The 13247-nt window shown below is 39.0% G+C and overlaps 1 protein-coding gene across 6 annotated transcripts in view; it reads right to left on the bottom strand.

The window, feature by feature from the left end:
- The window catches only part of EFL1 (elongation factor like GTPase 1), a 130604-nt gene that overhangs the window by 113007 nt on the left and 4350 nt on the right, over positions 1-13247 (bottom strand). For 5 of the 6 annotated variants that reach the window (XR_010588201.2, XM_045397397.3, XM_005560278.5 and 2 more), the window contains exon 4: positions 9210-9294. The exons of the other annotated variant lie outside the window; for it this stretch is intronic. Coding sequence is in view for 4 of the 5 variants with exons in the window: in XM_045397397.3 (XP_045253332.2) it covers positions 9210-9294 (85 nt within the window). In the remaining variant the exon portion in view is untranslated. The remainder of the gene's footprint in view (positions 1-9209; positions 9295-13247) is intronic. 6 annotated transcript variants of the gene reach the window in all.

The following is a 13247-nucleotide window of genomic DNA, read 5'->3' on the forward strand; positions in this document are numbered from 1 at the left end:
GAGAACTTCAAGCACTTTCCCACCCTTTGTGATATGACCTGGACCTGATACACAAGTTTCAGAGACTGGGTCTCCAGTCAAGTCCTTTACAGAGTCTAAAAATGCACTCGTACAGAAATTTCAGGCTTCCTATATAACAGTGCTCTTACCTTTTATTGGAGTTAGACCTTTTAGGGAATACTCAGAAAAATGAATACCTATCTACTTATCTATGCTCCTCTAATTATGTATCCATTTCCAGATTCTTTGAAATTCATTCAGGAAGGGCAAGTTCAGATCTACAGAGGAACTGAAAAGCTAGAGATACACCAAGTGTTTCTGTCTGAAAATCTACATCCTAAAAAATAAGTGTCTGATCAAATAATACAGCTGAGAAATACAGCCGGCCTTGGAGCTCACATCACACATACATATTAAAGGTTCAGAGAAGCCCTGTGACAGAAGTCTGTCCAACTCTATTTAACCTGGAGTTTCTCAAATGTATTTAACGGTGAGAAAGAGGAAATGCCATGGTCAGTTACACAGCTGACAAAGGCTTGGCTCAGCTCTGAGTCAGGCCTCCCAATTCCTCTTTCAATGCCTTTTTCATCTTAACCCTTTGCAAACAACTTTAACCTAAATTTTCAAAGGTTGGAGAAAGAAGTCCCATATCCATTAGAGAAAAAAAGTCCACAAGCACAGCTCTTCTGCTGTGACTTCAGCTACATTATGTATCTTTAAAAAATGCCACTTACCACTTTTGTGTGTGTGTGATCAAATTTAAAAAAAATATAAAAACAGTTACAGGGTTTATCATGCTAGATATTACTATTGCTAGTGGAAATTATCTTAAAAGTAGAGAACGCATAACACTTTTCAGGAGACAAAATTTTTTACATGCTAAATGATCTTTCCAATTTGTAACAAAGTCCTGAAGCTATGTGTTGAATTAATCCCTGTAATAGCATTCAGGGACATAAGCTTCTGCTGCTTTACTTCCCAGGCATTCCAAACTAAACCGCTTCATTTCAAGGCACAGATATAATCAGTCAAGCAACAATCCAATCTTTTCATGTTCCAGGGGGCTGAAAAAAAAGTTGGAAGAACCAAAGTTAATTATGGGAGATATCTTCCTGACAATTTCTGCTGCTAATAGGGAGTTACGGGAAAAGAATTCCTCCCTTGCCCATGGTTTTAAAGTGCCATGGATAATTGTCTCACAGAAGGTGCACATTTGTCACTAGTACCTGCCAAAACACCTCTGTATTCAGTAAAACTTCATATAAGGAATTTAGCGTTCGACTTCCAAAACATTGGAAATGTTCACTAACACATACATAGAAAGCTGATGAGAGAAAACTTTCCGTAAAATAAAAAAGAAAAACTGAAGTTATGGATGAAGATCTGAACCTCCTGAAAGTGTCTTTTGTTTCAGTGTATTGGTAGAATATTTTGCCTGACAACAAAAATAACAGAAATACAGGCAGAACCTGAGTTACCTGAAGATATGTTCCTAAATTCCTTATGTATGAACTTATAACAATTATATACATAAATTGTACCCCAACTATAAAGTAACCACAAGTCTCCCTCCTCAGGAAATACCACTTTTTATTTTTTATTTTTTATTTTTTTTAAGAGATAGGGTGTCACTATAACATTCAGGCCGGATGCAGTGGCACAATCACAGCTCACTGCAGCCTCAAACTCCTGGGCTCAAGCAATCCTCCTGCCTCAGCCTCCAGAGTAGCAGGGACTGCAGGCACACAAGGGTAATTTTTATTTTATTTTTTGTAGAGATGGGATCTCACTGTGTTGCCGTGGCAAGTCTCAAACTCCTGTCCTTAAGTGATCCTTCTGCCTCAGTCTCCCAAAGTGCTGGGATTACAGACGTGAGCCACTGCACCTGGTTTCCTTTTATATCTTAAATCACCACTATCCTTTTATATTTTAAGTCAATGTATAACATTATAAGTTATAAATCAACTAATACGGCTTATTATTTGACAGAATTGTAAAGCACAATTGTAAAGCTGACACAGGTAACAGGGTAACTATCTTTATGAGAAGCCTGCCACAAGGAGAGGTGAAGGGTGGTTGACTCTGATGGTATGTGTCAAAACTGAGATGGAGTCAGGCACAGTGGCTCACACCTATAATCCCAGTGCTTTGGGAGGCCAAAACAGGAGGCTCACTTGAGCCAAGACCAGCCTGGACAACATGGTGAGACCATCATCTCTACAAAAAATTTTTAAAAATTAGCCAGGCATGGTGGTACATGCCTGTAGTCCTTGGTACTCGTGATGCTGAGGCAGGATGACTGCTTCAGGCTAGGAGTCTGGGCTGCAGTCACCTATGATCACCACTGCACTCCAGCCTGGGTGACAGAACAAGACTCTTAATCTTAAAAAAAAAAAAAAAAAAAAAAAGTGACATGGGTTAGAAAAGAAAGAGGGAAAAATTATCTAGAAACAACTATGAATAGCAAACTGATTAAGTTTTCTTTTGCTGCACAAACCCAACCTGAAGGCCTCTCCAGACCTTCCTCCAACATGAAACTAGACCACATACAGACCACTTCTGATTACATTTTGCCTCACCCACTTTTGGTTTTTCTCAGTATGATGCCAGTCCACATCTGCCACCCAGTACTGTGGCCACACCCTGAACTCTGACATTACTGAGAACTTCTCCACCTTTGAAGGCCTGCTGCATAGACAGTAAATCTAATACATCCACATTGTCTTGATTCCTTTGATCATTGGCAGTTTTGCTTGGAAGGGTGTAAGAACCAGAATAAGAAACCCTGGAGTTAAAAAAAAGGTTGATGTTTGCTTCTTATAATCTCTCTATGCCTAGCATCACCCTGGAGAGAGGGTCATAGATCAAGGACCAATTTCACACTGCTAATGCACGTCATTACTATAAGGTGCAGGTCTCATTATCAGAGTAATTGAGAGACTAATTGTAGTATAACTTTGACTAAGAAGGGGGGAAGAGAGAGAACATGCAGAGGAATGTGGGGCTGAAAGGATTTATGTATTTTTTAAGACAAGAAAGACTTGAGCATGCTTAAAAGCTGATGGATACAAGCCAGTACAGAGAGGTGGAAGATACTGAAGAAAAGATCGTTAAGTCCGGAGCACAGGTTTTTGCCAGTGACAGGAGGCAAGCAAAAAATGCCCATACCATTACGCTTTGAGATACAGTGGCAAGCAGGTGAGAATTCTTTCCTTTTCTGAGAAATAGAAGGTAAGAATGTCTGCTGAGATTGTGGAGGAGGGGATGACAGATAGGCTGAAAGAGACCAGAAGATTCAAAATAGCTGTTGGGAAGAATGAGCAAGACCCAACAGGGACAGATGGAAAGTCTGCCAGCAGTTTGGAGGACCACTTGAGAACCTAGTCCAAATACAAGGACGAAGAAGTGTAGAGAGTTAGCTTTATCAAGAGTTCAAGTTTTGTTGGGAAAAATATGACAGAAGGTCAAGAACCAAAGAGACTGAAGACGCTGGCAAGACTGTCAGTGAAATGACAAATCTGGGCTGTACGAGGCAGGAAGTGAATGAAGAAAGAGGCTGTTGGGAGTCAAAAAACTAGAGAATATTATGAAGTCAAAGAATGGGTACCTCATTAGTCAGGTGAAAGAAAGAGCTGGGAGAATCAAAGAATGTAGAGAAGGAAGTATTTAAGTTTGAAATGTCGAAGATGGATAGCTCAAGGTGATGCTAAAATCCAGAAAGCAGTCATGACAATGGGTAGGTGAAGTGGAGAATCAATGTTGGTGAGAGGATAAGATGCTGAAGAAGTCATTTTCAGGGATGGTAAAAGCCATCTTAGAAGATTCATGAGGCCGGGTGCCAAAGTCATTAATGAATAGGAACCATCACCAGGAGCTGACAATGATTGGAAAGGTGAATAACCGGATGGTCTGAGTCTTGAAAGGAGAAGTTTGAAAACGAGGGTAGAAGAATTAACTTTTGTCATCAGATCTGGGAACAAAAAGAATAGCAATCCCATATCCTAACCCAGAGATTCATGGAACATGAACGGACGAGTAGCATTCACTTGAAAAAGGTACACGGTAGGCAATGTCATCAGAAGACAGCCAGGCAGAAGGAGGAAACGTCAATAAAAAGGCATTGAGGATGTAGGGATGTTTGTTTACCTTGGAACGTTTTTAGAGTAAGTTTTGGTAAGGAAGGGAATAATAGGAGATTGAAAGAGGGTGTCAGAATCACAGAGAAACATGGGGAAGAGACTATAAGAGAGGCCAGATCATGTGGCCCACATGGTGGGCAATGACTGAAGACCACAGGGATGTAGGTAGTGCTGGCCACAAGATGTCCATAGCAATCCCTGGTGGAAAGGAGATACTTAAGCCTCAGGAGAAATTATTTGTGGCCTAACTTCCAAGAGACTAATGGTCCAAGTGAATAGGCTGGAAATGTTGGTTCTAGGACTACTACCACATGCTAGAAATTACTCTGTCCTTGGGAAAGTATCTTCACCTCTCTGAACTCCATTTTTGCACATGTGTAAAGTAAGAGTAATACCCATCACAGAGTTGCTGTAAAGATGAAACAAAATCAGGCATATGAGACACCTAGCTCAGAAGTGAACTATCGTGTACCTAGTTTCTTAGGCCTGGCATCAACTGAATGCTTCACAAAGTAAAGCATTCATTGTCTGATGAGAACAAAATCTACCCTTCCGTCAAATGAGGGGTAATGAAACTCTTCCCTCCCAGCCTCACTCTAGAAAGAATAAGGCAAGTTAGGACCATGGGTAAACATTCACATAGCCAGAAGGAAAGGGAAGCTACTGCCTCTGAATGAAAGAGATGACTTTCTGGTACAAGCTGGCCTTGTCTGTAACTAGATGGCATGAGTCAGTGTCTCCATGGCCTGGTCTTTGGAGTATAAAACCAGAGAGCCACAGAGCTGAAATCAACACATGCATAAATCCTCCATCTGCCCACAACCACTAACCCTAACAGAGGTATTTACAAAGTGATCAACTTGCATATGGACCTCTTTGCAGAAGGCTGCTGTATCCTTGGTCTCCACGTTTGGAGGACATCCTCACTGCATATGACTGACTCTTGGTGAATCCCAAGTGTACCACTGACCCAGGCTAATAGCTAGACTATATGCTAAGGTTACACACTAAAAGTTTGTAAGCTAAAGCCCACTGCAGTGTGTTCCACAAGGTGTTTTACAATTTTTAAAGAAGTTGGCAGCATTTTGATATTTGGAAGATTTTGCCAAACATCCTGATGCCAACTTTTCTTAAAAAAAAAAAAAAAAAATTCCCACTGTGTATCAATCAATCAACTGGAGCTGAATGATACTGGCCCTTACCCCAGGAATCGGGGGAGTATTCCATGGGTGGGCATAATTCACTCTCTAGTCCTTAAGAGCCCCACCCAAACTGCCTCACTTGTGCAGAGGTGTCAACAACATGTCAGGAACTAATAATATTGTACTTAATAATCACATCTGACAGGTATTAGAATAAGTAAGTTATTGGGGGGAGGGAATAAAGTTAGATATTTACCTCACAGCGTGTGCACACGCATGTAACTTGCATTAAATATAAAAATTGAAATTATAAAATAACTGGTGGTGAACTGAGAGTGATTTTTATTTCATTTTTGTGTTTTACTGTATATTCTATAACACACACTAAATTTTCTATAGTAAATATAAACTTGGGCCAGGTGTGGTGGCTCACAATTGTAATCCCAAAACTTTAGGAAACAGATAGAAGGCTTGACCCAGGAGGTTGAGACCAGTCTGGGCAACATAGCAAGATCCCATCTCTACAAAACATTTGAAATATATATATAAATAAATAAATTGAAATATATATACATATATACTATATATTCAACATATATAATATGCACATATGTACATAAACTTTTACATTTATCTAAAATATTTTAAAAGATGAATTAGATAAAAAATTCAAAAGTTCAGGAACAGCAATATTTGCTCAGATATAAAAAATGGTTATACAGTAGAAATGACAGCAGTATTCCTTTTGATGAATTTCATATTATTTAACCCATGTGAATCTATTTCTGTCTTATGTATCTGGATTCTAGGCTAAAGGATTCAAAGGCACTACATCCCCTTAGGATATTTTACAGAACGTGTATTGCTAGGAATACTTCCTAACTCTTGAGATGACAAGATAAATGTATGGTATCCTTGTGGGTGGGACACAAAGAGAGGTAAGAAACAGGCAAATAACATTTAATAATATGATCCCAACATTTGTAGCAAATTTTGGTCACAAACGTAAAGATAACAGAGGCTCCATTTTCTCAAAGAAGAATTAGGTTCCTGGAAAATGCTAAGATAGTGTATGACCTTGATGGTTTTCAATACCACTTCTATAACATGCATGATTTATCTGTTTACTTTAAACTAGAATAAGACCCTATATTTCAACCCAAATAAAGATTTGAAAATACTTTTGAAAGCTTAGTAAACTAAGAGTCAGAACCAGAGAAAGGGCTTAATTTGCATAAGAGGGCATTCAAAGTGGGTGAGAAGAAGGGGAAGGCATGGTATAAATAAAAGTCACCTGTGGAGTTTCTTCAACCATCAGGTTTCTCTTTTTCTCCCATCTAGGTTCCCCTTCAGGCTGTCCCACCTTCATAGCAGGAAATACCCCATTCTGGAGAATCAGCACTAAGATATGGATAAAAACATATCTCATCTCTCAGGTGATCTGAGAGGATATGTCCCAGTCAACATTCCTAACTTCTATCCCCATAAGGCTCTGAATTGTCAAGTGTGTTGACTGCTCAGCCCAAATTCCTTTCTAGGAAGTCATCCCATGCTCACAAGAAACATATTTGACACTTTGTGACTCCACTCCAATCACCACTGACTGGACTAGGAGATGACTAACCAACTAAGGGCAGCCAATCCACACCTGCAACCTCTGTGATGGGTTGGCATGAAAAGATAAGCAGAGCCGCATCCTGTTCTTAAGACTGTGTGTTTAGAAACACAAGAGATCAAAGCAGTAGGCAACAGAAATATGGTGAAAACAGACAGGATAATAGGGTAAGAAGTCAGGGCAAAGTGAATGCACAAAGATGAAGACATGACAGTAGGCAAAAGCTATGAGACAGAGAAAAGACACACAGGATAATAGTGGAGATACAAACAGACACTCAAATCCAAGGACAACAGTGAAGTTCCAGAGGAAGGATCCATAAACTTTTACTGATGTGGTCTCTAGAGCTATCTTGGATCCATAATCAAAATCTGGCTCCAATTTTTATGAGACACCACTCCAATAAGACTCCTATTTTTCAATTTTCATGGATATTATTTCCAATATCATTTCACACATATGCTTTCAATAATCTATCCCACCCCAACCCAAGCTAGCTTAAGTCTCTGGTCTATGCAATCAAGAAAGCATACCTGGCTGGGCGCAGTGGCTACACCTATAACCCCAGTCCTTTGGGAGGCCCAGGCGGGCAGATTACCTGAGGTCAGGAGTTCAAGACCAGCCTGGCCAACATGGTGAAACCCCATCTCTACTAAAAACACAAAAATTAGCCAGGCATGGTGGCATGCATCCACAATCCTAACTTCCCAGGAGGTTGAGGCAGGAGAATTGATGGAACCCGGGAGGCAGAGGCTGCAGTGAGCCGAGATCGCACCACTGCACTCCAGCCTGGGTGACAGAGCAAGACTCTGTCTCAAAAAATAAAAAAGAAAGCGTACCTAAAACAATCTGATCTGTGAGCAGCCAAGGTCCAGGTCACAGAGCTCAACAAAATAGAGGTCAGACCATTCAATTCCCAGGGTGCTATAGCAAATTCTCCTACAATACTACACCAGGAAGACAAATGTGAATTGGAGTGGGTGAATTTTATGGTATATAAATTAAACCTTAACAAAGTGGTTAAAGGGGTCAGGAGAGGGGGACTAGAGACAAAGTATAGAGCAGAACAACTAAAATTGACACCCGAGAAATCTTCAAATAAAAACAGACTAATAGTATGAGTAAGGAAGAAGGCAGCCTACAAATCTCTTGAAGTCTATAAAATGAGATAAATCAATAGACTCTCGACCCCATTCTCTGGATCACAGGATGAGAACATACCCTTTAAAATGTGAGAAGTAGTTTAAAAAAAATGAAGCGTTAAACATTAAACATTGAGAATTCATGTGCCTAAGACCTTCAAAACGGGTTTGGCACAACAAGCCATGCCCCACAGAGTACATCTTTTGGTGGCAGTGCCAAAGATATGACACTTGTGAAGGATGAACCACAGGTAAGTCCATTAGGGAAATAAAATTTATCTTTATTATTTTCTTCTAATTACAAAAATATACATTTTGTGTAAAATTTTCAAATACAAATTTTGAAATTGTGTAAAAATTTCAAAATAAATATTTTGAAAAGTGCAAGTTTCGCCATAATCTAGCCCCTGCAGAGAGCTACTGTTAAGGGTTTAGTAAGTATCCTTCCAGACACCTTTATCCGCATATATATTTTTATTACCCAAACACATTCATATCTTACAAAAATAGTCTGCAATTTGTTTTCTGTCTCTTAACATACCATTCTTCCCTATACAATGGCATATATATTAAACAGTAGGTTTAACAGCTGCACAGTATTTCACAGCTTGGATGTATCAGTTTATTTAACCATTCTCCTACTGACATTCAGGTTGTTGGTATTTTTTTCACGAATATAAACATTTTAGTTAATATCAGTGACATGTATCTCACACACTGACATGACTATTTCTGTCAGATAAGTTCCTAGAAGTGTTACTATCAAAGTAGCATCCTCATTTGAGGATAGCAAGCTGGTCCTGATCATGCCAGTCTACTTTTAAGTAAATAAGACTCCAAATCTAACATGCAGGCTAGGCCATGAGGCAGAATAGTAGGGCTGAACCAGCTAAAGTCCTAGGGCTCCTGACTTTCCTTGTGAAGAAATCCATACAAGCACCTGGTGGAGGGGGCCAGTGTGAACTGCCAGTTCTTCTGCCCTCAAGCCAGTCAGAGGTTTCCATTTGCTTCCAAGCCTGGACAGCCTGACTCTGACAACAGATCATGTGGAAAGGCCAGAATAAAATATGTAGAATATAAGCAAAGAAACTGAGGCATGCAATTAATTCAGAAAGAGAGAGGAGGACATGAAAGATGCAAAGCTGTGTTTCTGTAAAACAGATTGATTTACCTGTTGCATAATGTAGTGAAATGGCACTGGATTTCATAGTGATCCCTCGGATCTGTTCATCTTCTCTGCTGTCCATGTACCTTAACTGGAAAAATGCAACATATGCATCTTCACTTCCCAAAGAATTAAAATATAACATTAAAATTTGCTAATTTAGATTTTTGTTTTAAATATTTAAATTTTTATTTTTATTTATTTTTGCACAGACAGGGTCTCGCTATGTTGCCCACGCTAGTCTTGAACTCCTAGCCTCAAGTGATCCTCCCACTTTGGCCTCCCAAAGTGCTGAGATTACAGGTGTGAACCACCATGCCCACCAATACTTAAATTTTAAACTACATAGAGTCTATTTTTTTTTTTTTTGAGACAGAGTCTTATTCTTTTGCCCAGGATGGAATGCAGTGGCACAATCTCAGCTCACTGCAAACTCTGCTTCCCAGGTTCAAATGATTCTCTAGCCTCAGCCTCCCAAATAGCTGAGATTACAGGCATGTGCTAACACGCCTGGCTAATTTTTGTGTTTTTAGTAGAGACGGGGTTTCGCCACGTTGGCCAGGCTGGTCTTGAGTCCCTGACCTCAGGTGATCCACCCACCTCGGCCTCCGAAAGTGCTGGCATTGCGGGTATGAGCCACCACACCTAGCCCTCTCTCTTTTTTTTTTTTTTTTAAGATGATGGGGGTCTGGAGAAGTGAAGTTGGTTGAGGGGAAGGGAATATGACAAATTGAAAAACATTACCACTAGGAACTCATAAATGTATTCAAATACTGCATACCCTCCCCAGAGTGTTGCTCATCCAAGTATCAGCAATGAATGATGGGGCAGGTCAAGAACAGCTTACAGACAGCAACATTTGGGAGAATTCTTTCTAAATATCAAGAACATAGCCATTCTTTTCCTATTTACAAGCTGTTTGACAAATTCTGAGCAGAGACTGAAACAGAGGTCTCTAGAGGCAAGAGAAGTCTTTATTCCTTTCCCAAATTAATAGATTTTGAATACATCTTTTTTAAAAAAAGAATACAGTAGAAAATATTTGTAGTATGACCATTTCGTTGATGACTTTCATAACACCGTAATATCCACCAATGAGGATCTACATCTCATTCTCTAGACTTTGCAGTGCATCAGTATTGACAGTGGTTTTGTTTAAATAAGATTCCATCCCTTTCCAACTCCTCAGCCCTAAGCACCAGACTAACTTCCTCCTCCTTTCTCCAGAATGATTTTCCCTTACCCTACCTCATTCTCTCCACTGTCAAACTTTTGAAAAATTTTTAACCTTTCTATTTACTCCTTTCTTTCATTCAAAAGCACTGAGAATTATCTGTTGATATGAACTGCCACATGTATTCATCCACATTAATTCTGAAATTTTCAGAAAGGCTTCCATTTCCGCAGCTCTGGCAAAATCAAAGCCCTAAAAGCTATCAATGACCTCTGGCCAAACACAGTAATAATTGTCAATCCTCACTTTTCTTGATTCCAGTGCAGCGTAACAGTCACCCTTTGTGTGCATGTGTGTTACATGCATATGTGAAATTCTTCCAAGAGTCTGAAATATCTTAATTTACCTCCATCTCTCCTTAGATCCCATTGCTGGTTTCCCTTCACCTCTCCAACCTCTCAGTCCTTCAAAAAGTTTCAGTCCCTTATCAGTCTTCTATAACGTATGTTTTTAAGCACTGGGTTGGTATGAAACATGTGTAATACATAAATAACAACACAATGAACCCCTATGTATGCACCATCCCATTTCAAAAGGAAAAAAAAAAAAGTTTGTTACTTTTGAAGTACCCTGTGCTCCTCCTGGCTTATAGGTAACCACTATCCTGAATTTTATCTTGATCATTTCCTTATTTTCTTTATAATTTTTAAAAATGAGTGTGTCCCTAAGCAATACATCATGTAGAGTGGCAAGTTTTAAGCCTTGTATAAGACTCACGCTTACTCTATTATACTGTCACTTTTTCTCTGCTCGATATTGTTTTCCTGAGATTCACCCCTATTGATGTAATTCATTCATTTTTATTACTGTAGGACTCCACCTCACAAATCTACCACACCCATTCATCCATTGTATTACCGGTGGACATGGAGACGGATTCCAGTTTTCTGTAACTATTACTGAGCTGATATGAACAGTTGCGAGTCTCTTGTACACTCCCTACCAGTAGAATTTCTGAGTTATTAAATCTGTACATCCTAAACCTAACTTGATATTTCCGAATTATTTTCCAAATAGTTGGACTGATCCACAGTGGAATATTACTTTTTTTGATTCATAACCTCAACAGCTGATATTGCTGGACTTTATTTTTTAAGATGGGTGATAAATAGCATCTCATGGTTTTAATTTACATTTCTCCTATTATTAATGGGATTAAGTATCCTTTTACAAGTTTCTTGTATTGGCCATTTAACATTCCTTTTCTGTGAACTGCCTATACAAGGCTTTTGTCTACCTTTCTACTGGTTGTAATACAGATTTATTTTGTTTTGAATAGGAGTTATTTATAGTCTCTGAATTATAGTCCTTTGTCAATTACATCTGTGTTATTAATATTTTTCACAGTTACCAGGCTTGTTTTTTCCATTTCTTTCTGGCATATTTGATAAGTATGTTCTAATTTTAAGTAGTTTACTAACCTTTTATAAAAAAGTTTGCACATTTTTATCTTAAGAAATCTTCCTTTAAAGTCATAAAAATATTAGCCCATATTATTTTCTAAAAGCTTTATAGTTTTGCTTTTAAATAAAAATATCTTAACCATGCAATTGATTTGTGTGTGAAGTAGAGGTCCAATTTTTTTTTCCCACATGGATAACCAATTGCACAAGAACCATTTGAAAGGTTCGTCTTTTTTTTTTTTTTTTGAGGTGGAGTCTCGCTCTGTCACCCAGGCTGGAGTGCAGTGGCACACCTCAGCTCACTGCAAGCTCTGCCTCCCAGGTTCATGCCATTCTCCTGCCTCAGCCTCCCGAGTAGCTGGGACTACAGGCACGCACCACCATGCCCAGCTAATTTTTTTATATTTTTAGTAGAAATGGGGTTTCACCGTGTTAGCCAGGATGGTCTCTATCCTCTGACCTGGTGATCTGCCTGCCTCGGCCTGCCTCGGCTGGAATTACAGGTGTGAGTCACCGCGCCTGGCCAAATGGTTCATCTTTTTCCCACAGATCTGAAATGCCAGCCTACTATTCTAGGCTTACTATTCTGAGCCATCCAGTCAATTTCATGCCTCAGTCAATTCCAGGCCACAGGCTACAACACATCAATACATTCACAGTAAGTCTTGCCAGTGGGTAAGACGTATTTCCATACCCTACTCTTCTTTAGCCGTGTCCCAGCTATTAATTGGTTTATTTGCTCTTCTGTATATATTTTAAAATCAGCATATCAAGTTGAAATTTTTAAATATCTGTTGGAATTTTTACTGGAATTCCTGAATCTATAGATCAATATTTTTTAAATGTCATTTAAAAAATACTGAGTCAGCCAATACATACATATGGAATATCCTTCCATTTATTTAAGTTTTCTCCAATATCTCATAGGTGTTGTTGTTGTTGTTGTTTTGTTACTTTTTAAGAGATAGGGTATTGTGCTATCTACCAGGCTGGAGTGCAGTTGCTGTCACAGCTCACTGCAGCCTCAAACTCCTGGTTTCATGCAATTGTCCTACCTCAGTTTCCTAAGTAGCTTGGATTATAGGCACGAGCCACCATGCCCAGCACAGGAACATTGATTATGCTATTTAAATGGTTTATGTTTTTAAATAGATAATTTAAATATTGATCTATTTATTGCTCATGTATACTTCTTTTCAACGGTTTTCACATCCTGAAACCTGCCAACTTGTTACTAATATCCTAGCAATTTATCTACATTTTTGTTTTCTTCCTTTCCAAAATTCACACTTTTTATTTTTCTTTCCAGCTTTATCACTGCAACTAGAACCTCCAGTACAACGTAAAGGAGAAGTTATAACACAATGAGCAGAAGGGTGTGATGGCCATTCTTCCCTTATTTCTGGC

Source organism: Macaca fascicularis, chromosome 7, assembly GCF_037993035.2.
Source record: "Macaca fascicularis isolate 582-1 chromosome 7, T2T-MFA8v1.1".
Taxonomy (NCBI): domain Eukaryota; kingdom Metazoa; phylum Chordata; class Mammalia; order Primates; family Cercopithecidae; genus Macaca; species Macaca fascicularis.